The sequence below is a fragment of the Triticum urartu genome, chromosome 6A (assembly GCF_056163025.1).
Source record: "Triticum urartu cultivar PI428250 chromosome 6A, HENAU_Tu73, whole genome shotgun sequence".
Taxonomy (NCBI): Eukaryota; Viridiplantae; Streptophyta; class Magnoliopsida; order Poales; family Poaceae; genus Triticum; species Triticum urartu.
This window is the reverse complement of record NC_141878.1, coordinates 599207163-599230097: the sequence shown is the minus strand read 5'-3', so window position 1 is coordinate 599230097 and position 22935 is coordinate 599207163. Positions and strand designations below refer to the sequence as shown.

General features: G+C 47.4%; 2 protein-coding genes and 1 pseudogene across 2 annotated transcripts; 2 read left to right on the top strand and 1 right to left on the bottom strand.

The window, feature by feature from the left end:
* The first annotated feature begins 143 nt into the window (after positions 1–143).
* LOC147967057 (protein ACCELERATED CELL DEATH 6-like) lies at positions 144–3445 on the top strand. Its single transcript, XM_087529248.1, has 3 exons — positions 144–940; positions 1909–2462; positions 2563–3445. Exons 1-3 carry the CDS (start codon positions 226–228, stop codon positions 3292–3294), a joined length of 2001 nt encoding a protein of 666 aa, XP_087385374.1. The 5' UTR covers positions 144–225; the 3' UTR covers positions 3295–3445.
* A 561-nt stretch (positions 3446–4006) lies between these two features.
* LOC125517086 (uncharacterized) lies at positions 4007–6121 on the bottom strand (annotated as a pseudogene).
* Positions 6122–15058: 8937 nt separating this feature from the next.
* LOC125513128 (protein ACCELERATED CELL DEATH 6) lies at positions 15059–18209 on the top strand. The gene is made up of 3 exons (XM_087529246.1): positions 15059–15874; positions 16805–17361; positions 17463–18209. The coding sequence occupies exons 1-3, from the start codon at positions 15166–15168 to the stop codon at positions 18207–18209; spliced, it is 2013 nt and encodes a 670-aa protein (XP_087385372.1). The 5' UTR covers positions 15059–15165.
* Positions 18210–22935: the final 4726 nt, after the last annotated feature.

Here is a 22935-nt window from a genome sequence, read left to right as displayed (position 1 = left end):
CGTCACTAATGTGCTTCACGTTTGACCCTTTTTCTACTAGTGCTATGACGACAGCAGAGGTAGCTCCTCCACCTGCATCGACACCGCGCCATGTTTTAGCCACTCTGACTCCCCTCACCAGATCACCTCCTTCGTCTTGCAGGTTCTTGTGCTCCAACCAAGTCCCCCATCCCGTCTCCGGCCGTCACCAGATCTACACCCCCGCCCCGTTCGTGGTGGTGGTCGATGGCGTCGAGCACCGGGCAAGCAGCTCCTATTCCCGCCCCACCCGTTGTCGCAACAGCTGCTCCTCCGCCGGCAGCCACCATGGAGCCCAAGATGGACGCCGGGCTGCTAGCACTGGCCCGCTCTGGCTCTTACGAAGATCTGGAATCACTCCTCAACGGGAAGCCAGCCGCGTACACCCTCGGAAGCTCGGCCAGGCAGCCACCTCCTCTCTACGCGCTCACCGTTGGAGGCGCCACCCTTCTCCACGTGGTCGCCGCCGTCTACGGCGATTCTGAGGACTCCACCAAGAAGGCCAGGCTCGTCTACGACAAGGCACCAAGCCTCCTCTTCGTGCAAAACAACGATGGAGATACGCCCCTGCACTGTGCTGCACGGGCGGGCAACTTCGGAATGGTGTCTCGTCTCGTTGATCTCGCCAATGGTCAGGGTGTTAACAATGCTAAGGGTCTGCTGGAAACACAAAACAAGATCCATGAGACAGCCTTGCACCAGGCCGTCCGCTCTAGGAACAATGATATGGTCAAGTTGTTCATGGAGGAGAACCCACAACTGGCCCGTTTTCCTGAACAAGGTACTTCGCCGTTGTACTTGGCCATCTTACTGAAGAATAAGATCATCGCAAAAACACTCTATGAGATGAGCGGCGGGGTTCTTTCATATTCGGGACCAAATGGACAAAATGCGTTGCATGTTGCTGTTCAGCGGAGCCAAGGTATCGATGTTTAAATCTCAATTTCACCTCCATTGCATGTTACTTGGCATACATTTGCCTCACTATACTATTTTACCATTTGTATCCAGTACTGCAGTTAGTGTGTTGTTAGGTTCAAACTTTTATACTATCATTCTTTCTGTTTACTTTAAGGATATTTAGTATTTCTTGGCGAATCAAGGATATTTACTTAGTCTCGAAGATTGGTCATCTTCTTTCCTTTGGGGCCATCTTGTTTGATTTTATTAATGAATTTGGGGTGAAATCCCATCTGCCAAAAAAACTCCGTAAACTAATATAAGAGCGTTTAGAATACTAAAGTTGTGATCTAAATGCTCTTATATTAGTTTACAGAGGGAGTAGTTGTTATTCTAGAAATGATACTGGTGTCAATGAGCTTATTATATGCACCACCATGTGACGCTTGCATTGGGGAAAAAATGGTTTAGATATTTGAATCCTAACTGACTCCACACATTTTAGGACAAGTGCAATTGCACCACAATTTCATCTCCCAATGTCTACTAAGCTGGTGCGGAACAGAAAAAATACATTTTAATGGAATGCTAACCCACACTAAAAATGCTCATAAAAGTCAATAAGAAAGCCATCTAATTAACCCAGAAGCTTTATTGTAGGCAACAGAGAAACTATTTTCTTAATTTCATCCATACTGAATTAGTTCTAGTACCACAAGAAAACTTGGAGAAGGTGTATGAGGCGACTCTGTTTCATTTCATCCTTGTTTCAATTCTTCGATTAACTATAAGCATGGTTATTAGGCCAAGCATGTCAACTTCACACGAACCTTAACACTCCAGTAACTACTGGCGCACAAGCATCTAGAGCACACGTCACCATAACTTCCTATACTGATGCATGTAGACATTTGGTTTAGCATTATTATCGTAGTTGTTGCTTTTTTATCTCTCATATTGATTGGTTTAACGGAAAATAGCAACTCGCAGATCTTACGAAGATGTTGTTACAATGGAACAATGACCTTACGCTACAAGGGAATGCAAACGGAAGCACACCTCTTCATTTTGCCGTTCTAGCTATTCTATGTCAAATGAAAAGAGACAGCCAAGCCATATGTTCACAATTATTGAAAGCCAATCCAGATGCATTGTATCAGCCGGACCACAGTGGATCATTTCCCACACACGTGGCTGCATCAACCGGTGCAACATGGGTCATCGATGATTTTCTTATGAAGTCACCCAATTGTGCTGGTTTGCTTGATGCTAGGGGAAGGACATTTCTTCATGTTGCAGTTGACAGAATGAAAATAGGGACTGTCAATTATGTTTGTCGAAACATAGCGCTATCATGGATTTTGAATATGCAAGACAAAGATGGAAACACTGCACTGCACCTTGCTGTAAGAAAAGGAAGTCTGAGGATGTTTTGTTTTCTGATCCGGAATAGACAAGTACAATTGAATTTAATTAATGAGGAAGGGAAGACTCCGCGAGATATAGTGGATTACAGTCTTCCAGAAGGAATATATAAGGACAGGGTAATATATATGATCATTTTCATTTTAAATCATGGCCTTTGAGGTACACAAGAGCAACTGAGATGTGCATGGTCTAATTTTATGTATTCTTATTTTGCAGGAAAATGATGTACAAATACTCAAGGTACTCAAATGTCTTGGCGCTGAAAGTGGTGTTTTTCACCAGGGTTTCTTGAATGAATATGACATTGACCGTGCAAGACAGGATAAAATGCATACATATAATCAAGTGAAAGAGGGGACGCAAAGTCGATGTATTGTCTCTGTCCTAATTGCAACCGTGACGTTTGGTGCAATGTTTGCAATGCCTGGAGGTTATAGAGCTGATGATCACCCTAATGCAGGCTCACCAACTCTTGCTGGAACGTTTACTTTTGATGCATTCATCTTGGCCAACGCAGTTGCCTTCGCTCTCTCAGCCACAGCTGTAATTTCTCTCATGTTTTCTGGAGATCCCACGGTAAACCATCAGAGAAAAAAGATGCTATTTGGAAGGTCCTTCTCTTTCATAGTTTTCTCAGTGACAAGCATGTTCTTAGCCCTTGCATTTGGTACCTATACGGTGTTAGCTTCAACTGCTCCTGTGTATGGAAAAGCAGTATTTGCCATCCTTTTTCTCGTACTCGTATATCACTTTTGGGAAATAACCATTCAGGAACATGCTGTGTTAGTAGCACTCTGTAAGAGAAAAGGGATATGCTATGGGATAGTGGCATGCCCGTCCACAGCAATGGTTGTGTACTTTCTTGTTCTATCTCTGCTTTTGGCCCTTCTGTTTGCCAGGAGGACTCACACCGGCGGCAAAGCACAACCACCGACACCATTTGCTTGAAGAGGGCCAAATAGGCGTATGTTACATACATGGATCATTACCATCGTTTGTAGGTGATGCGGTTCTCACACTACCAGTTGGAGAATTTGGATCTGCTACCATCAGAAGTGTGTTTGTTGAGGAACTTTAACAAAATAATGGATCTTGTGTGTGTGTGCTGATGTGATTAGACCTTTATTTGTTAAAGAGTTACAATGTGCTTGTACCAGTGTAAACAATTCTTGTAACAGTGCTTAGACCTATATGGCTCGTCTAAGCCAATTCATGCTATTTTCTGTTATGAATGATTTCATTTAACAACATAAAATATTTCGAAAAATACATTCCTCTGTACTTTTTGCAAAGAAATGACATACTTTGATCATGCCGGCTCTGTACAATGACGTTGAGCTCTGTACCAAGCCACCTGTAAGGCAAGGGAGAGACCTGAAGTTGACAGGAACCGGGCGATTGATTTCTTCATAATACAAGGCAAAAGCTTTGGATAAATTCATATAGATTACTAGCGAGGACAAATTTTACAAGTCCAACCCGTCTCAAACAAACTATTAGTGTAACACTGTCAAAAAATTGATCTATCAAGTTGACTGAAGATCATGCATTACATTGGAAGAAACACCATCGGCATATGGTCTCAGCATGTTGTACAGCTGATTGGGGCCAGAGCAGCAAAATGGCAACGTTGTTTTGCAACCTCTTCGTAGGTGGTCCATCAGCTCACTGTCTCTGCTTGATTGCTGTCTTTGACACTTCTCTTCCGATTTCTAACCCTCTTTGGCTTCGCCTCGCCATCAGGCTTCGGGCCCTGAAGTAAACATGTTCTCATCAGTGCCTGTTGTGACCAGATAGGTGTGTATCATCCACATCCCAATAGAACTGAAATCAGGTGCTACAGCAGAGGCAAATATATACGTATGCAATGGGCCTCATCATGTACAAGCCATCCACACCCCAATTACAAATCAAAAGAGTGCAATGGGCCTCATCATGTACGAGCCATCCACACCCCAATTACAAATCAAAAGAGGAGCTACATCAATGAGGAGTCTGCTATGGGCTTAACTGTCTATAGAGGCTATCAAAGATTTAATTTTCACATTATTTCCCATCCGTCTTACTCTTAGTTAGTATATCAGGCAACTCCAGGCTTGCTTTTGCAGCATTAATTGTAACCTATACTTATGTGGGCTTTGGTTTCTTTTTCTTGCAGGAGAGTGGGTTTGGACCCTGCAGAAGGACACACATTAACATTTCGTAAAAGAAGACAGAGATGCAGTTATGATCTCATAATGTTAATTACACGCACTAGATCCTAACAATGAAATATCCTGGAAAACAATAAACGAAAATATAACCTTCACTCTGTTCCTTCTAAACTTGCTTTTCTCTGCAACTACTCCGGGTGTGTTTCCATCTGCTGAGGTCTTTCCTTCCGATGACCCTTTCAGTAGCTTCTCAAATTCTGTTTTTTCCATATGAATACGCTTCTCCTCATCCAACTGAGCAAACTTACGTTGCTGCATGGATGGTTGCTCAATAAACAGGGAGTTCTTTAGACCGTATACCACAGGAACAAGCAAAGTAAAACATGCATGAACACATTGCTGCACGAAAAGTTGATAAGATAAAATGGAAAAATAGATTTGTTTATGTTGTTTCCGTTAGATAGATGATATGATACTTGTTGGTTGTATTAATGTCCCTGAGCAAATTCTTTCAAATATAGAATTCAGGTGGATACATGGTAAAAGTAGAATGCTACAAAAGCATAGTAAATCTTCATACCTCTCATAGCTTTGCCCGGAGACCAGAATCCTGGGTGGCAACAAAGTAGTGCTCTGGATTCTTATCACCGACCAGGGACAAGATACAGTCCACTGCACTGACCACTTTGTCATGCTCGCAGCTGAAGACACAGATAAAATTCCAGAGGACAAACAATCAGCGCCTCCGCAAGTCACGATACTGCAAAACTATCCTCACTGAATGTAGTACTATGAATACACTCATCAACAGAAGTCTCTCTCAAAAAGGAAAAACACAATCAACAGAAGTCCATTGAACAATCCGTGTTTCAAACTCCTGTAAATCTATCCTTCCTGAATGACTAAACGTAGTAGTAGTACTACTTCATACAAACTGAAAGAACAAAACCAATGTGCACAATTCTGGTACACGTTTTTCAGTTCGGCCATGAAGTTTCATACTCCCTCCGTTCCTAAATTTTGTCTTTTTAAAGATTTCAAATGGACTACCACATACGGATGTATATAGACATATTTTAGAGTGTAGATTCACTCATTTTGCTCCGTATGTAGTCACTTGTTGAAATCTCTAGAAAGACAAATATTTAGGAACGGAAGGAGTAGTTGGAAAATGGAACTAAGCGAACCAATGTAATCTGATTCCAATACATTATTTGCAGTTGGGATTATAGGAAGCAAACAAAAAATTGCCAATTTACAGGATAACCGCAAACTGTGAGGTTCCGATTAACGTTAACCAACAGTTCAAATTGCATCCAGGTTTTCAGACAGCCCAAACCCAAACTGGCTCTAATTCTATCAGGTAATAACTAATATGACTGAACAAAGTGATTCAAATTCCAAATCGCATCAACGACCAATGCAATTTCAGAAGAATTTTAAGACTGTAAAAAAAGGGGGATAGAAGGGGACCTGGATGTGGCAAGGAGCTGGAAGGCGTCGAACGCCTTGGACGACGGATCTGTCCGCGGCAGCGGCCGGCTTCTCCGGCGTCGGCTCGTCTGCGTTCGGACAGTCTCGACCTTCGCCCCATCTCCTCGTCGCTCGGGCGCTACTCCCATCAAAGGGCTGGTCCTCTCCCAGCTACGGTCCACCACTCGTCTCGCGCCCGGTGCTGCAGGATCGAGCTCGTCTCGCGCACTGTGCAGCAGGACCGAGCTCGTCTCGCGCACTGTGCAGCAGGACCGAGCTCGTCTCGCGCACGGTGCAGCAGGACTGACCTCGTCCCCCTCTCAGTGCTGCAGGACTGAGCTCGTCTCGCGCTCGGGGCAGCAGGACGGGTTGGTGGATGCCAGTTCTGGCCGGCCTATTGGGTCTCGGCGCTCGGGGCCGCCCATGGGTGCGAAAGGTGGGACCTTTCCGCTCATCTCTTTCGTTGGGGTTGTGGCGGGTTTCGGGTGAGGTGGTGTCAAGGTCTTGGATGCTGGAGCGGCGGCCCTGGTGGTGGTTGCGCGGATGCTGGAGCGGCGGCCCTGTCAGCTTGAAGGGCTATTTTTCTGAACTGTTTGCAAACCCTTGAAATTGTGGTCATGCCAGCTCAGGGCACCTGTACATGATGACTTATAAAATTTGTCATGCCACCTATGACGCAAGGAAAAGACTGGAAGTTGAAACCAATCTCGGATCGTTGGTTTCTTCAAAATACAAGGTTAAAGCTTTTAATAAACTCACAAAAATTACTAAGCAGGACAAATTTTACATGTCCAAACCAGTGTTACAGCAGCAGTCCTCCAGCAACAATGCATGATCTATCAAGTTGACTGACGGTTATGTATGACATTTGAAGAAACGCCCATCAGCATGGGGTGCAATGGATTCGAAATGAAGCCAGAGCAGAGCTGCAACCACACCGCTGTTTGCAACTTCTACGCAGGTGTGTCAGCTCACTGTTTCCGCTTGACTGCTGTCTTTCAGGATGGACACGGTCCGGACCAATCCGGTCCCAGTCCGAGCCGTCGTTTGGACCGGCCGCCGGCGGGCTGGACCGGACCGAGCAGGCGAGCGGTCCTGTTTAGGGGGACCGGACTGGCGCTGACGAAGCCCGAGCCAGACCAGACCGATTGGACGGATCAACAACCACCGGCGTCGATGCGTGCAAGTGCAGCGGCGAGGTGGGCTACGTGCATGACTGATGTGACGAACTGGACGACATGCGCGAGCGCCTACGTGCGCGAGAAATTAGCTAACAACTGAAACTTCGGCGAAACCAACAAACTGAATTTTCTAAACCTGTTGATCGCATGAGCTGAAACTTCTCAGTAACTAACAGTCCTAGTCTCTAGTGCATGATCGCACGAGCTTACCTAGATGAGTTTGTTACGGAGGTTGTTAGCGTAGTGGCCGCACGTGCATCCTCCTCTTCTCTGTACATTTGTAACACTCGACAGATACATAAACACATGACCAGTTTCTCTCCTATTGCTCCTTCTTACACTGACGAAACTGAAGTGCGTGATAAACCCCGACGAGCACAGAGGGACTCCTCAAACAGCAGCGGTGGCTTCACCTTCAGAGCGTTCGGATCATGCCCAGGAATATTCCTGCTCGGGCCGGCGAGGCGTTTTCCTACCTGGGGCAGCTTTTTTTTTGAACCGGGCATTACTCCTTTCCATTACTGCAACATAACGGAAATACAGCAGTCCAAAGAAAAGGAGAAAAGGGGAAGCGAGTCCAACGCATCGCCGGGAAACCCACTGTGAGCACTCGCCATCGAGATTACTCACCGCGGGGCGAAAACCCGACGACACCTAAACACAGTAGCTAGCATCCAAGGCCTAAAGCCCCAAAAGAACACAAGACATAAAGCTCGCACTCAGCAGAGCAACAAAGTTCAAAACCACGTAAAGTGGGAAGTAACACGGCACAACTTTTTGAGCCATGGAGCAGCATCTCCAGCAGATCAACACGCCGCCTCATCTTGGTTCGCCCCGCAGATTCTCATCATCATCGACGCGTTTTCTTTCAGCATCTCTGCTCCGCCCCTCATGGTAACCGTTTCATCTTGCTTCATCAGTCCTGCCCAGTAGCACATTAAGGCACAAGCAGAAAAAATACATTCAAACGGGTTTGTAAGCGGTTTAAATTCAAAGGTAGCTCTATTACGACAGGACCAAATCGCCCAGCAAACAGCAGCAATCCCTGCTGTATAAAATTTTTCCCCACCAGGGAAGAACGCATAGTGTCGTGGTTCTAACTCTGACAGTAATGTAGGGGGTATGTACGGACAGGCTAGATCTTAGCTATGGAGAAGCTGTAAACACACGAGGATTACGAGTTCAGGCCCTTCTCGGAGGAAGTAACAGCCCTACGTCTCGGTGCCCGGAGGCGGTCGATTGAATTATGTGTGTATAAGTGACAGGGGTGCGAACCCTTGATACTGAGGAGGGGGGTGGCTTATATAGAGTGCGCCAGGACCCTCCCGCCCTCAGTAAAGCAGGGTTTAAAGTACATTAAGGCTGGGCGTTACTGGTAACGCCCCTAATAAAGTGCTATAATGACCATAAGAGCTATCTAATGACCGATCGTTTGTGTGCGGAGTGACTGTAGAACTCCTTGCAGTCGAGTGACTGGCTTCGTGGTCGAGTGATAGCGTCATGGTCGAGTGTCTTGAATCCGTCGAGTGGGATACCTTCAAGTCGATTGAAAGGTGACTTTTTCTAGGGATGTCCTTGGGTAGGGCACTTAGAACAGGTCCATGCCCCTACCCTAGGTACATAGCTTCATCATTAGCCCCCGAATGGATCGAGGTTTGAGTGGGAAGGAGTTGTGGGCTCTCCCGGCTGGTTCTCTGTGCTACATGAGCGCCTTGTTTGGATCAATTGTCACGGATGACGTCCTCAACTCTTTTCGGTCGCCTTGATCCATTCTAGGCCTTTTGTCGAGTGAATTTCTTTACTTGCGAAGTTCCGAGTGATGGTGCAAAAGGGATCTTCTGTCTGATGAATTGTTCTGCAACCCGCGGAATTTACGGGATTTGAACTTTGGGAAGCGCGCGGGACGGGGGTGGCCGCAGTAATCGGACGTGATAAGACGGAAGCTCCTCGATTTCCGCGCCACCTTTTTCGCCATGTACTGCGCGCGCGTCTGCTGCGGGATTTGACGGGATTGCCTGGGCCTACCAGTCAGCCACTCGGAAGCGGCCTCTTATAAACCGCCGGCTCGGCGCTCCCCAATAGTGCGCTCTCTCTTTTCCTTCTCCCTCCACAAGATCCTCCGCCACCTCCGCTTTCACCCTAGCGCTGTAGGCTTATTCGAGCTTCGCCGGCGACGATGGTGAAGGACAAGACGTCCGCTCTGGAGCGCGCGAAGAAGGCGGCGGTGCAGGGGAAGGGGAAGAAGTCCGCTCGGGGCGGATCTTCCTCGAGGACTGCTCTGCCCAAGGATTGGATCCAGGGCGACTGGATGCCGTCCGTGATTCGGCAGGAGGATCTTGATGATATGGTCGAGGGGGGGGGTCATTCCCCATGAAGCTGCGCGTCTTCCGGGGAAAGAAATCGAACCCTAGCGTCTTGACGGTGAGTGCGTCCTCCTCGCCACTCACATTGATCGCGGATTTTCTCTACCTCCTCATCCTTTTTTCCGGAGCTTTTTGAACTTCTTCGGAGCGCAGCTCCATCACTTCACTCCCAACTCCATCGTGTATCTTGCTGCTTTCGTTTCCTTGTGTGAGGGATTCTTGGGTTGCCGCCCTCATTGGGGACTCTTTAAGCATATCTTCACTTGTCGCTCCCAATCGGTAAAGAAGGCCAAGTCGAGTTACGAACGGACGCAAGTGATCCAACTGTGTGGGGGCCTGGTGATCCAGATGAGGGGAAAAAGCTCCTTTCCGTCTATCACTTTCCCCGAGTCAGTCCGTGGTTGGCAGTCGACCTGGTTTTACTCTAAAGACAAGGCGACCCCAGGACAGTCGACTGGGATTCCCCCTTTCTCTCTGGACCCAGCTCAGAAACCTGCCTCTCTGAAAGTGACGCCGGAGGAAAGGGCGCAAGTCAAGGTGCTAGTTGATCGAGTGGTTCTGCTTGTCCGAGAGGGCGTGACCGGCATGGACTTGCTGGAGGTCTTCCTTCGGCAGCGCATCCAACCGCTTCAGGCCCGTGACCACCCGATGTGGCTGTACTCGGGTCTCGACGACACCACTCGGGTTCACCCAGAGGAGGTCACTGACGAGATGCTGGAAGGGTGGCTGTGGAGCATTACTGGGAACAAAGACAACCCCCGAGGGGCCAGGAGGGTTCCTCCACTTGACAACACATACGAAGCGGACCAGGTCTGACCTTAGGTTCCCGACCGAGATCTTGCTTTCTTCATTTGTCCTTTTTGAATCGGTCAACTGACTTTTGCCTTATCTGTTGTTTTCCAGGCAACTACCGAGATGTACTCGACACCCAACAGAGCACAGGAGCAGGCCGAGGAAGGGGAGGCGAGCGGAGGCGAAAGTGGAGACGAGCAAGGCAAGTGGGAATCTGACGGTGAAGGGGAGGGGGACGACGATGTCTACTCCAGTGAAGAAGAGGAGGAAGAAGTCGAACCTCCCCGCACAGAAGGGCAGTCCAAGCTCAAACACGATCCTTCGCGGGAACGTGGTAAGGCGACTGCTCCTGTTGGGCAGTCGTCGAAACGCCCTCGGACCTCTTCTCCTGCGCCACCTGAAAAAAGCTCCCAAGCACCCACGCGCGGCGCCATCCAAGCCGCCCAAGGCTCTACCCAAGATGAAGATGACTGTCCCCACCATTTCTGGGTAATAATAGAACTTGTTTTCCTTTGTCGACTGTGGACAGATCCTTGGTCGACTCATTGAGCCAACTGACTGACTTTTGAAATTTGCAGTGCTGCTACTTCTGAGATCTCCGCCAAGGACGATGATCAAGAGATGGAAGATGCTGTCACTTCCAACCCTGGTATGATTACTGATGTTCTGCTTTTGAGTCGACTGAATATTTCTTATAACTCTGGTTGATTGAATTTTTCTTGTAGCTCCTCCTCATGTTATTAGCCTCCCTGATGACGACGATGACGAAGTGCTGCCGAGAGTGAGAAGGACCAGGAAGGCGTCGGCTGGCAAGACTCCCCGATCTACCCTGGCGCCTGAGGCCGTAGTTCGGGATGGTGGTGATCCCACTCGGGCTTCCGTGACTTTCGCTGATCCTCTGACGAGCGTACAACCTTCGACGTCGACTGCAAATCCTCCTTCGCTTTTTGACACATACTCTGTCCCTGAGGACCAAGTGGGCGCCGCAAAGGAGGCTATACGCCAGACGGGAATCATGATGGAGCAAGTGAAAGTGGTTCGGGAAGCCAGCCAAGCAGCTTACGACGCGAGTTCAGCTCTTCAGAGCAACGTCCAGGTCAGTCGACTCAACACTTATTCTGTTAAGACATGCTGTTTGCAGAGCCCGTGCCTTGGTGCTGCCTGGTCACCATGGCCGTGGGGGCGGCGTGGTTGCCGGGGTGTGGCGTTCGGTGGCGGTGAGTGTTGGCCGAGGTGAAAACCTGTTCTATCTTCGGGCGGCCCGGCGGCGGCGAAGATTGTTCCCTTCTTGAAGGCGTCGCCGTGGCTCTCATTGCCTGTCATGCGGCTCCAGGGGAAACTCTGATCCTTGGATCGGGCGGTGGCGGCGCTCCGGTGTCGTACCCTTCCTGAAGGCGCCGCCTTGGAGCTCATGGTTCGTCATATGTAGTTTCATCTCTTCGTGGTGGTAGTGCTAGGGGTGATGTGGCTGCGCTCAGCGCCTATGTATCCTGCCCTGAGTGTGTGCGTGTGTTGCGGTGGTGTGCGTTTGTACTGAATGCTTGTTCATCGGTGCTTTATATACAAAGCGGGAGGCGGAGAGGAGCTTGCGGAGGGCGTCATCAGCGGGGAGCAGGCCGTGGACGAGGAGGTGGTGGATGAAGGTGCTGTCGATGAGCACCTTGTAGAGCTCATGGAAGCCGAAGCAGGTGGAGTAGAACTTGACCACCTTGCGGTGCCTCGACCGCCTCTTCACCCTCCTCATCGCGGGCTGCGGGCAGGCGGTGGCCGCGGAATTTTAATTTTGAGTAGGGATGTAAACTGGGTCCCGTTTAATTCCGTTTGAAGTCCACTCATGGTATTGATAGTTCAAAAGAGTTTTTGTTTTTTAAGGAAAATGAACTAGCGAGCTAGCAAAAAATAACTAGATGGGACTTGCGGATGCCATTTATTTGTTACTTACATCCCTAATTTCGAGGCACATCGCCTTGCAAAGCACGCCTGTTCTTTAGGTATTGGTTGGTATGTTTGGCTTGGAACTCCATATAATCCAGTCACAGTACCTATAAACATTCAGCTTGAAGTTTAATAAAGCATGTGTTTGCCTCAGAAAAAATTAGTGCTAATCTCGTTTATAATTTCGAGTTACAACGAATTTTCGCTCCATATATATATGTGTCCGCATCGCTTTCGCTATGTATTCATTTTCGAAGGCATGTGCTTCCATGTTCGTTTTCATAATTTCCATATTCGTTGCCAAGCTGTCGAGTGGCCGGACTTAAGGAATACGGAGTTGGATGAGACAGCGTCCCTTTTACAGAAAAACAGGACTGGATGAAGAGCCCGGGACATCGGCTGTTTGAACGTAATCTGACGGTTCAGGTCTGAAATTTCAGATTTGCTACAAGTGCCGCATTTGCAAGTGATACACGTAGATAGTGACTTACCCAGTGGACGTACTCTACGTATATACAGTCTTAAGATGTGTTGTTAAGAAGGTAAAATATGGTTGGTTGGAATCTTTTCTTTCGGAATGTGCAGATTTATCGAGAGCAAGTGTCATACTGAACATGGACCCTGTTGAGATGCACATGGACCCTGTTGAGATTCACGTGATTACAGATGCCTTTTCCCGCTTAGGAATCTCCTTTTGAATCTGCATGAACTAGCTGTTACCCAAGTAGCTACAATACTGAACAGGCCAAAATAAAATAAGAAATGTTAAAGCAGGAACTTGCATGGAATGTCACTCAAGGAGCTTTAGTACTGGAAAGGCCCAAAAGCATAATAAATATGTTAAACTGGGAACTTGCATCGAATGTCATCCAAGGAGCTATAGTACTAGAAAGGCCCTGAAAAATAATAGAAATGTTAAATTAGGAACTTGCATCGAATGTCATCCAAGGAGCTACTTGACAGGTCAAAAAAAAAAACAGTGTAAGTACGAACTTGCATCGAATGTCACTCAAGGGAGTATAGTACTGGACATGCCCAAAGATTACAATAAAGATGTTAAATTAGGAAATTGCTAGGGATGTCATCCAAAGAAAAACTAAAGAGAGGTATCTTAAAGTAGGAATGCGTGTCGAATACCACCCAAGGAGCTATAGTACTGGACATGCATTGAAAAATGACAATTGTTAAAAAATAAACTTGCCTCGAATATCACCCATAAGCTACTCCCCTGAGTTTCAAAATATGGAGCATTAGTATGTGGAAAGAAAAGAATGCTAGAATTTTCCACAACCGATGCAACCCTGCCTCTGGCGGTCCTAGGTAATATCAGTGGAATTGCACACCTGGAATATAGCTGGTCTAGTTGGCATTCGAGGCGTAACGGCTAGTCCCCTTAATAGGAGGGTAACCAACTACACATGTAAATATCACTAACCTTCACAGTAAGTCTGGTGCCTCGCTTTTCTCTCAATGAAATGAAATCGGTATCATTAGGCTTATCATAAATTATAAAACATTGTAAATATGAAAAAGTGGCACATTATTTTTGTGTGGAAATAATTAGAGCTATTATACAAGTTCATCAGAAGCACAAGCTCTTAAATAAAATAAAAATTATATTGAGATTCCAAGACCATCGAACGATCACTAGTGCCGCCAGAACGAGTCATGGATGCACCACTGTCGCCACTCCCCTACCAAAGTCAGCTTGACCTTGTCGGTGACAGTCGAGAAGTCTTCGTGCACAAGCCTCTAAGGACCAACGTTTTGGAGCCGCAGTTGTCGTCGTCGAACCCTTGCGTAGATCTGAAACACCTAATATCAAATCTCGCCACATGACGAGAAACCATAAACTCACTTACGCTAGGAGATGGCAGCAACCTACATTGGAGCTCCATGGATTACGTCCAGATGGACGAACTCAAATAGGATCCGAACCCGAAAGAAAAAATCGAAGAAGAAGCACTGCCATTCGCCCGAGCGCCGCACCTGGAAGGACTAAAAATCCTAACCTAAACTACTAACCGGAACGTACGCATTGGGATTCCCTCCCCGCCAATGTCTGCCAGAGCAGAGCGAATCCATGGGCTCGTTGGTCAATCCTAGAGGAGAGAGTTTGTCCTCACCCCCTAGGGTTATGGGAGGAAATAAGAGGCTGCAATCCACGTCGATAAAATGGGGCATATTTGGAATGGCCTAGCTGTTTTCCGTCAAAAAAGGGCATATTAGTTTGTCCCTGGTTAAAATTGGTAAAAAATTTAAAAGCCTATAAACAATATCAATATGTACAACACAGAATAAATATCATTAGATATATTGTAAAGTATAATTTGATGTCGTAGATATCAGATATAGTAAAAGTTAACATATTTGGAAAATATGCATGGCGTATATCTAGAATGAAAGTTGGCAGCGGTATATACCAAGCTCAAGTCCTAGTAATGCAAGGTGTTTGAACTCCTGAGATTCCTTTGTCAGTTTATTTCCTTTAACAAGGACCTCGTCAGATGTAGATATAAATCTGTTACTGAAAGCATGGGATGGTGCTAAGGTTATGTGAACTGTTTTTAAAGGAGGAGAGAAGGATTATCTTATTAGAGACAGCCGGTTATCTGTATGTCTAAAGTATGCGACGGTGCTATGAAAGGTTTATGTAAAGTAGGAGGGAGAAGGGCTATTTTATTGGTGATGACACGGCCTTGACCCCAAGTCGCCGCGGTCGTCTCCTGCTCACCCCACCCACCCACCCCTCTGCATTCCTTGCTTCCTCCTCTACACGCATTTCTTGTTTACATATAGACATCGCCAGGCACAGCTCGGACGCACACTCCTCTTCTCCACTACATGCGTACATTGTAGTCCAGACCAGCCCCAGTTGATCCTCTCTCATTCCCACTTCCACCTCGTTCGTCTTGGTGATCAATGGCGTCCAGCACCCTGCTGGCAGCTCCGAGCTCACCCGTCGTGGCAAATGCTGCTCCTCCACCGGCAGCCACCATGGAGGGTAGGATGGATGCCCGGCTGCTAGCAGCGGCTTGCTCTGGCTCTTTCCATGATCTGGAATCACTCCTCAACGGGACGCCAGCCGCCTACACCCCCGGAAGCTCGGCGGCACAGCCACCTGCTCTTTACGCGGTTACCTTTGGAGGTGACACTCTTCTCCATGTGGTCACCGCTAGCCATGGCGAGTCTGAGGACTTGCTGAACAAAGCCAACCTCGTCTACGGCAAGGCACCCAGCCTCCTCTTCGTGCAAAACAACGGGGGAGACACACCCCTGCACTTTGCTGCACGGGCGGGGAACATCCCAATGATGACTCGTTTCATTTATCTTGCCAATGGTCAGGGCATTAACAATGGTAAAGGGCTGCTGGAGACACAAAACAAGCTCAAAGAGACAGCCTTGCATGAGGCTGTCCGCTTTGGGAGCAATGATATGGTCAAGCTGCTCATGGTCCATGATCCAGAGTTGGCCACCATTCCTGCAGAAGGTACATCGCCATTGTATCTTGCCATCTTACTAGAAAATGAAATCATTGCAAAAACACTACATGACTTGAGCCGTGGGGTTCCTTCATACTCTGGACCAAATGGACGAAATGCATTGCATGCTGCTGTTCAACGGAGCCAAGGTACCGATTTTAACCTGAAGACATATGTAGTACTCCCTCTGTATCAAAATAGAAGACGTTTTTTAAGACTATGATAGTGTAAAAAAAAAAGTCTTATTTTGATACAAAGGGATACTAGCATACATTTGCCTCATTACTATTTTACCATTTGCATCCAGGCTGTTAGTGTGTTGTTAGTTAGACTCAAAATTTACATTAATGAGACATCTAAGAAAGATATTTAGCTTTTTCTTGGGCATCAAAGAAAGATATTTAGTTAGTCCTGAAGACAGGTCATCTTTTTTGGGGACGTAACCCTTATAATATGATTTCATTAATGAAATTGAGGTGAACTCCTATGGCAATAAAAAGGAAAAAATATCCAAACGAGGTTGAAGATGTAAAGTTTAGATATTCTATAATATTATTCGACCCAGAAGATATGTTGTATGCAACAGAGAAACTACTTTAATTCACCCATACTGAATCGGTTCTTATCATAGTTTTAAATAGCCGGCTATAGCTATAGCCTTGCTATAGCCTTTTCAGCAGGGTGACGCTAAATGGTTTCATGTACAAACATCCCGCTATAGCCTGCTATAGCCCGCTATAGCTTATTTTGAGGTCCGCTGCTATTTGCCATAGTCCGCTATTTAAAACATTGGTTCTTATACATACCATACAAAAACTTGGAGAAGAGGTGTATGAAGAGACTCTGTTTCATTTCATCCAGTTTGCAACTCTTTGATCAATAATAAATAAAGTTAGTAGACCAAACAAGTCAACATCGTGAACCATAACACTTGACTACCCACCGTGTGTAAAAATCTAGTGCACATCACCTTGACTTCTTATACTGATGCATGTACACATTTCCTTTAGCATCCTTTCATAGTGTTTTTTTTTTGCTCTCTAATATAGATTGGTTTAACGGAGAGACACCACTCACAGATCTCACGAAGATGTTGTTAGAATGGAACAATGACCTTACACTACAAGGGGATGCAAACGGAAGTATACCTCTCCAATTTGCTGTTATAACTATTCTGTGTCCAAGGAAAAGATACAGCCAACCCATATGTTTAGAATTATTGAAAGTCAATCCAGATGCACTGTATCAACCAGACCGCAATGGATCATTTCCGATACATGTGGCTGCATCTGTTGGTGCAACATCGATCATCACTGATTTTCTCATGAAGTCACACAATTGTGCTGGCTTGCTTGATGCTAGGGGAAGGACATTTCTTCACGTTGCTGTTGACAGAAAGAAAACAGGGATTGTCGACTATGCTTGCCGAAACATATCGCTGTCATGGATTTTGAATATACAAGACAAAGATGGGAATACTGCACTGCACATAGCTGTAAGAAAAAGAAGTGTGAGAATGTCTTGTTCTCTGATAGGGAATAGACAAGTACACTTGAATTTGATGAATGAGAAAGGGGAAACTCCATCAGATATAGCATGTCCAAATCTTCATAAAGGAATGCTATATATCCACACGGTAATATATATGAACATTCCAATTTTAAAACACGGCGTTGGAGGAGAACAAGAGTAATTGAGATTTGCATGGTTTAATATTTGTTTATTCTAATTTTGTAGGAAAATGAACCACACATACTCAGTGTACTCAACCAAATTGATGCTAAAAGGGGTATTTCTCACCAGGGTTTCTTGAATGAATATGATACTGACCAAGCAAGACAGGATGAAATACATTTCTTGAATCAAATGAAAGAGGGGACACAAAGTCGATGCATTTGCTCCGTCCTAATTGCAACCGTGACGTTTGGTGCAATGTTCACCATGCCTGGAGGTTATAGAACTGAGGATCATACTCATGCAGGGTCACCAATTCTTGCTGGAACGCATGCTTTTGACACATTCTTCATGACCAACACACTTGCCTTTGCTTTCTCAATAACAGCTACAATTTTTCTCATGTTTTCTGGAGACCCCACAATACCCCTTGGGATCCGGAAAGTGCTATTTCAAAGGTCCATCCGCATGATATTGATTTCAGTGTTTTGCATGATGTTTTCCTTTGCAGTTGCTGCAATTATGATGTTAGATCCAGTTGCTCGTATGTCTGCAATTGCAGTAGGCCTCAGCATTCTTCTCGTAACGGCGTATAACATGTGGCAAGAAGCAGTCAAGTATTTTTTTGTGCTGGCGGCACTCTATAAGAGAAAGGGGATATGGTACGGGATAGTCTCGGCATCCCCATTTGCAGTTGCAATATTATTGCCCCCTACCATGGGTCTACTTGTGGTCGTTTTCCATCACCGGAGGTATCATACTGGTGGCAAAGTGGAACCACCGGCACAACCACCGATACCATTTGCTTAAAAGAGGGCCAAATGCGCATTTATTACATATATGATACTACCTCTTGTAACAGTGGCTGTTCTCACATCACCAGTTGGAGAATTAGACATTTCTTCTTTCAACAGTTAATGTGCTTGTACCAGTGTAAACAATGATTAATGTATTTGCCTGCAACTGCATTTTGACTTGTCCGGATGATATTTCCGACTAGTCTAAGGTAAATTGAAGGAGTTGTATTATTTTCTGTTAAGAAATGATCTTTCAACAGTATTTTGAGTATACATTTTTTCTGAACTGTTTGCAAACCCTTGAAATTGTGGTCATGCCAGCTCAGGGCACCTGTACATGATGACTTATAAAATTTGTCATGCCACCTATGACGCAAGGAAAAGACTGGAAGTTGAAACCAATCTCGGATCGTTGGTTTCTTCAAAATACAAGGTTAAAGCTTTTAATAAACTCACAAAAATTACTAAGCAGGACAAATTTTACATGTCCAAACCAGTGTTACAGCAGCAGTCCTCCAGCAACAATGCATGATCTATCAAGTTGACTGACGGTTATGTATGACATTTGAAGAAACGCCCATCAGCATGGGGTGCAATGGATTCGAAATGAAGCCAGAGCAGAGCTGCAACCACACCGCTGTTTGCAACTTCTACGCAGGTGTGTCAGCTCACTGTTTCCGCTTGACTGCTGTCTTTCAGGATGGACACGGTCCGGACCAATCCGGTCCCAGTCCGAGCCGTCGTTTGGACCGGCCGCCGGCGGGCTGGACCGGACCGAGCAGGCGAGCGGTCCTGTTTAGGGGGACCGGACTGGCGCTGACGAAGCCCGAGCCAGACCAGACCGATTGGACGGATCAACAACCACCGGCGTCGACGCGTGCAAGTGCAGCGGCGAGGTGGGCTACGTGCATGACTGATGTGACGAACTGGACGACATGCGCGAGCGCCTACGTGCGCGAGAAATTAGCTAACAACTGAAACTTCGGCGAAACCAACAAACTGAATTTTCTAAACCTGTTGATCGCATGAGCTGAAACTTCTCAGTAACTAACAGTCCTAGTCTCTAGTGCATGATCGCACGAGCTTACCTAGATGAGTTTGTTACGGAGGTTGTTAGCGTAGTGGCCGCACGTGCATCCTCCTCTTCTCTGTACATTTGTAACACTCGACAGATACATAAACACATGACCAGTTTCTCTCCTATTGCTCCTTCTTACACTGACGAAACTGAAGTGCGTGATAAACCCCGACGAGCACAGAGGGACTCCTCAAACAGCAGCGGTGGCTTCACCTTCAGAGCGTTCGGATCATGCCCAGGAATATTCCTGCTCGGGCCGGCGAGGCGTTTTCCTACCTGGGGCAGCTTTTTTTTTTGAACCGGGCATTACTCCTTTCCATTACTGCAACATAACGGAAATACAGCAGTCCAAAGAAAAGGAGAAAAGGGGAAGCGAGTCCAACGCATCGCCGGGAAACCCACTGTGAGCACTCGCCATCGAGATTACTCACCGCGGGGCGAAAACCCGACGACACCTAAACACAGTAGCTAGCATCCAAGGCCTAAAGCCCCAAAAGAACACAAGACATAAAGCTCGCACTCAGCAGAGCAACAAAGTTCAAAACCACGTAAAGTGGGAAGTAACACGGCACAACTTTTTGAGCCATGGAGCAGCATCTCCAGCAGATCAACACGCCGCCTCATCTTGGTTCGCCCCGCAGATTCTCATCATCATCGACGCGTTTTCTTTCAGCATCTCTGCTCCGCCCCTCATGGTAACCGTTTCATCTTGCTTCATCAGTCCTGCCCAGTAGCACATTAAGGCACAAGCAGAAAAAATACATTCAAACGGGTTTGTAAGCGGTTTAAATTCAAAGGTAGCTCTATTACGACAGGACCAAATCGCCCAGCAAACAGCAGCAATCCCTGCTGTATAAAATTTTTCCCCACCAGGGAAGAACGCATAGTGTCGTGGTTCTAACTCTGACAGTAATGTAGGGGGTATGTACGGACAGGCTAGATCTTAGCTATGGAGAAGCTGTAAACACACGAGGATTACGAGTTCAGGCCCTTCTCGGAGGAAGTAACAGCCTTACGTCTCGGTGCCCGGAGGCGGTCGATTGAATTATGTGTGTATAAGTGACAGGGGTGCGAACCCTTGATACTGAGGAGGGGGGTGGCTTATATAGAGTGCGCCAGGACCCTCCCGCCCTCAGTAAAGCAGGGTTTAAAGTACATTAAGGCTGGGCGTTACTGGTAACGCCCCTAATAAAGTGCTATAATGACCATAAGAGCTATCTAATGACCGATCGTTTGTGTGCGGAGTGACTGTAGAACTCCTTGCAGTCGAGTGACTGGCTTCGTGGTCGAGTGATAGCGTCATGGTCGAGTGTCTTGAATCCGTCGAGTGGGATACCTTCAAGTCGATTGAAAGGTGACTTTTTCTAGGGATGTCCTTGGGTAGGGCACTTAGAACAGGTCCATGCCCCTACCCTAGGTACATAGCTTCATCATTAGCCCCCGAATGGATCGAGGTTTGAGTGGGAAGGAGTTGTGGGCTCTCCCGGCTGGTTCTCTGTGCTACATGAGCGCCTTGTTTGGATCAATTGTCACGGATGACGTCCTCAACTCTTTTCGGTCGCCTTGATCCATTCTAGGCCTTTTGTCGAGTGAATTTCTTTACTTGCGAAGTTCCGAGTGATGGTGCAAAAGGGATCTTCTGTCTGATGAATTGTTCTGCAACCCGCGGAATTTACGGGATTTGAACTTTGGGAAGCGCGCGGGACGGGGGTGGCCGCAGTAATCGGACGTGATAAGACGGAAGCTCCTCGATTTCCGCGCCACCTTTTTCGCCATGTACTGCGCGCGCGTCTGCTGCGGGATTTGACGGGATTGCCTGGGCCTACCAGTCAGCCACTCGGAAGCGGCCTCTTATAAACCGCCGGCTCGGCGCTCCCCAATAGTGCGCTCTCTCTTTTCCTTCTCCCTCCACAAGATCCTCCGCCACCTCCGCTTTCACCCTAGCGCTGTAGGCTTATTCGAGCTTCGCCGGCGACGATGGTGAAGGACAAGACGTCCGCTCTGGAGCGCGCGAAGAAGGCGGCGGTGCAGGGGAAGGGGAAGAAGTCCGCTCGGGGCGGATCTTCCTCGAGGACTGCTCTGCCCAAGGATTGGATCCAGGGCGACTGGATGCCGTCCGTGATTCGGCAGGAGGATCTTGATGATATGGTCGAGGGGGGGGTCATTCCCCATGAAGCTGCGCGTCTTCCGGGGAAAGAAATCGAACCCTAGCGTCTTGACGGTGAGTGCGTCCTCCTCGCCACTCACATTGATCGCGGATTTTCTCTACCTCCTCATCCTTTTTTCCGGAGCTTTTTGAACTTCTTCGGAGCGCAGCTCCATCACTTCACTCCCAACTCCATCGTGTATCTTGCTGCTTTCGTTTCCTTGTGTGAGGGATTCTTGGGTTGCCGCCCTCATTGGGGACTCTTTAAGCATATCTTCACTTGTCGCTCCCAATCGGTAAAGAAGGCCAAGTCGAGTTACGAACGGACGCAAGTGATCCAACTGTGTGGGGGCCTGGTGATCCAGATGAGGGGAAAAAGCTCCTTTCCGTCTATCACTTTCCCCGAGTCAGTCCGTGGTTGGCAGTCGACCTGGTTTTACTGTAAAGACAAGGCGACCCCAGGACAGTCGACTGGGATTCCCCCTTTCTCTCTGGACCCAGCTCAGAAACCTGCCTCTCTGAAAGTGACGCCGGAGGAAAGGGCGCAAGTCAAGGTGCTAGTTGATCGAGTGGTTCTGCTTGTCCGAGAGGGCGTGACCGGCATGGACTTGCTGGAGGTCTTCCTTCGGCAGCGCATCCAACCGCTTCAGGCCCGTGACCACCCGATGTGGTTGTACTCGGGTCTCGACGACACCACTCGGGTTCACCCAGAGGAGGTCACTGACGAGATGCTGGAAGGGTGGCTGTGGAGCATTACTGGGAACAAAGACAACCCCCGAGGGGCCAGGAGGGTTCCTCCACTTGACAACACATACGAAGCGGACCAGGTCTGACCTTAGGTTCCCGACCGAGATCTTGCTTTCTTCATTTGTCCTTTTTGAATCGGTCAACTGACTTTTGCCTTATCTGTTGTTTTCCAGGCAACTACCGAGATGTACTCGACACCCAACAGAGCACAGGAGCAGGCCGAGGAAGGGGAGGCGAGCGGAGGCGAAAGTGGAGACGAGCAAGGCAAGTGGGAATCTGACGGTGAAGGGGAGGGGGACGACGATGTCTACTCCAGTGAAGAAGAGGAGGAAGAAGTCGAACCTCCCCACACAGAAGGGCAGTCCAAGCTCAAACACGATCCTTCGCGGGAACGTGGTAAGGCGACTGCTCCTGTTGGGCAGTCGTCGAAACGCCCTCGGACCTCTTCTCCTGCGCCACCTGAAAAAAGCTCCCAAGCACCCACGCACGGCGCCATCCAAGCCGCCCAAGGCTCTACCCAAGATGAAGATGACTGTCCCCACCATTTCTGGGTAATAATAGAACTTGTTTTCCTTTGTCGACTGTGGACAGATCCTTGGTCGACTCATTGAGCCAACTGACTGACTTTTGAAATTTGCAGTGCTGCTACTTCTGAGATCTCCGCCAAGGACGATGATCAAGAGATGGAAGATGCTGTCACTTCCAACCCTGGTATGATTACTGATGTTCTGCTTTTGAGTCGACTGAATATTTCTTATAACTCTGGTT

Excerpts from the sequence above, each read along its gene's own strand:
- LOC125513128 (XM_087529246.1), top strand. The coding sequence starts at position 15,166 with ATGGCGTCCAGCACCCTGCTGGCAGCTCCGAGCTCACCCGTCGTGGCA. Across the intron at positions 15,875-16,804 it reads TGCTGTTCAACGGAGCCAAG|ATCTCACGAAGATGTTGTTA; the intron begins GTACCGATTTTA and ends CACCACTCACAG. Across the intron at positions 17,362-17,462 it reads GAATGCTATATATCCACACG|GAAAATGAACCACACATACT; the intron begins GTAATATATATG and ends CTAATTTTGTAG.
- LOC147967057 (XM_087529248.1), top strand. The coding sequence starts at position 226 with ATGGCGTCGAGCACCGGGCAAGCAGCTCCTATTCCCGCCCCACCCGTT. Across the intron at positions 941-1,908 it reads TGCTGTTCAGCGGAGCCAAG|ATCTTACGAAGATGTTGTTA; the intron begins GTATCGATGTTT and ends AGCAACTCGCAG. Across the intron at positions 2,463-2,562 it reads AAGGAATATATAAGGACAGG|GAAAATGATGTACAAATACT; the intron begins GTAATATATATG and ends CTTATTTTGCAG.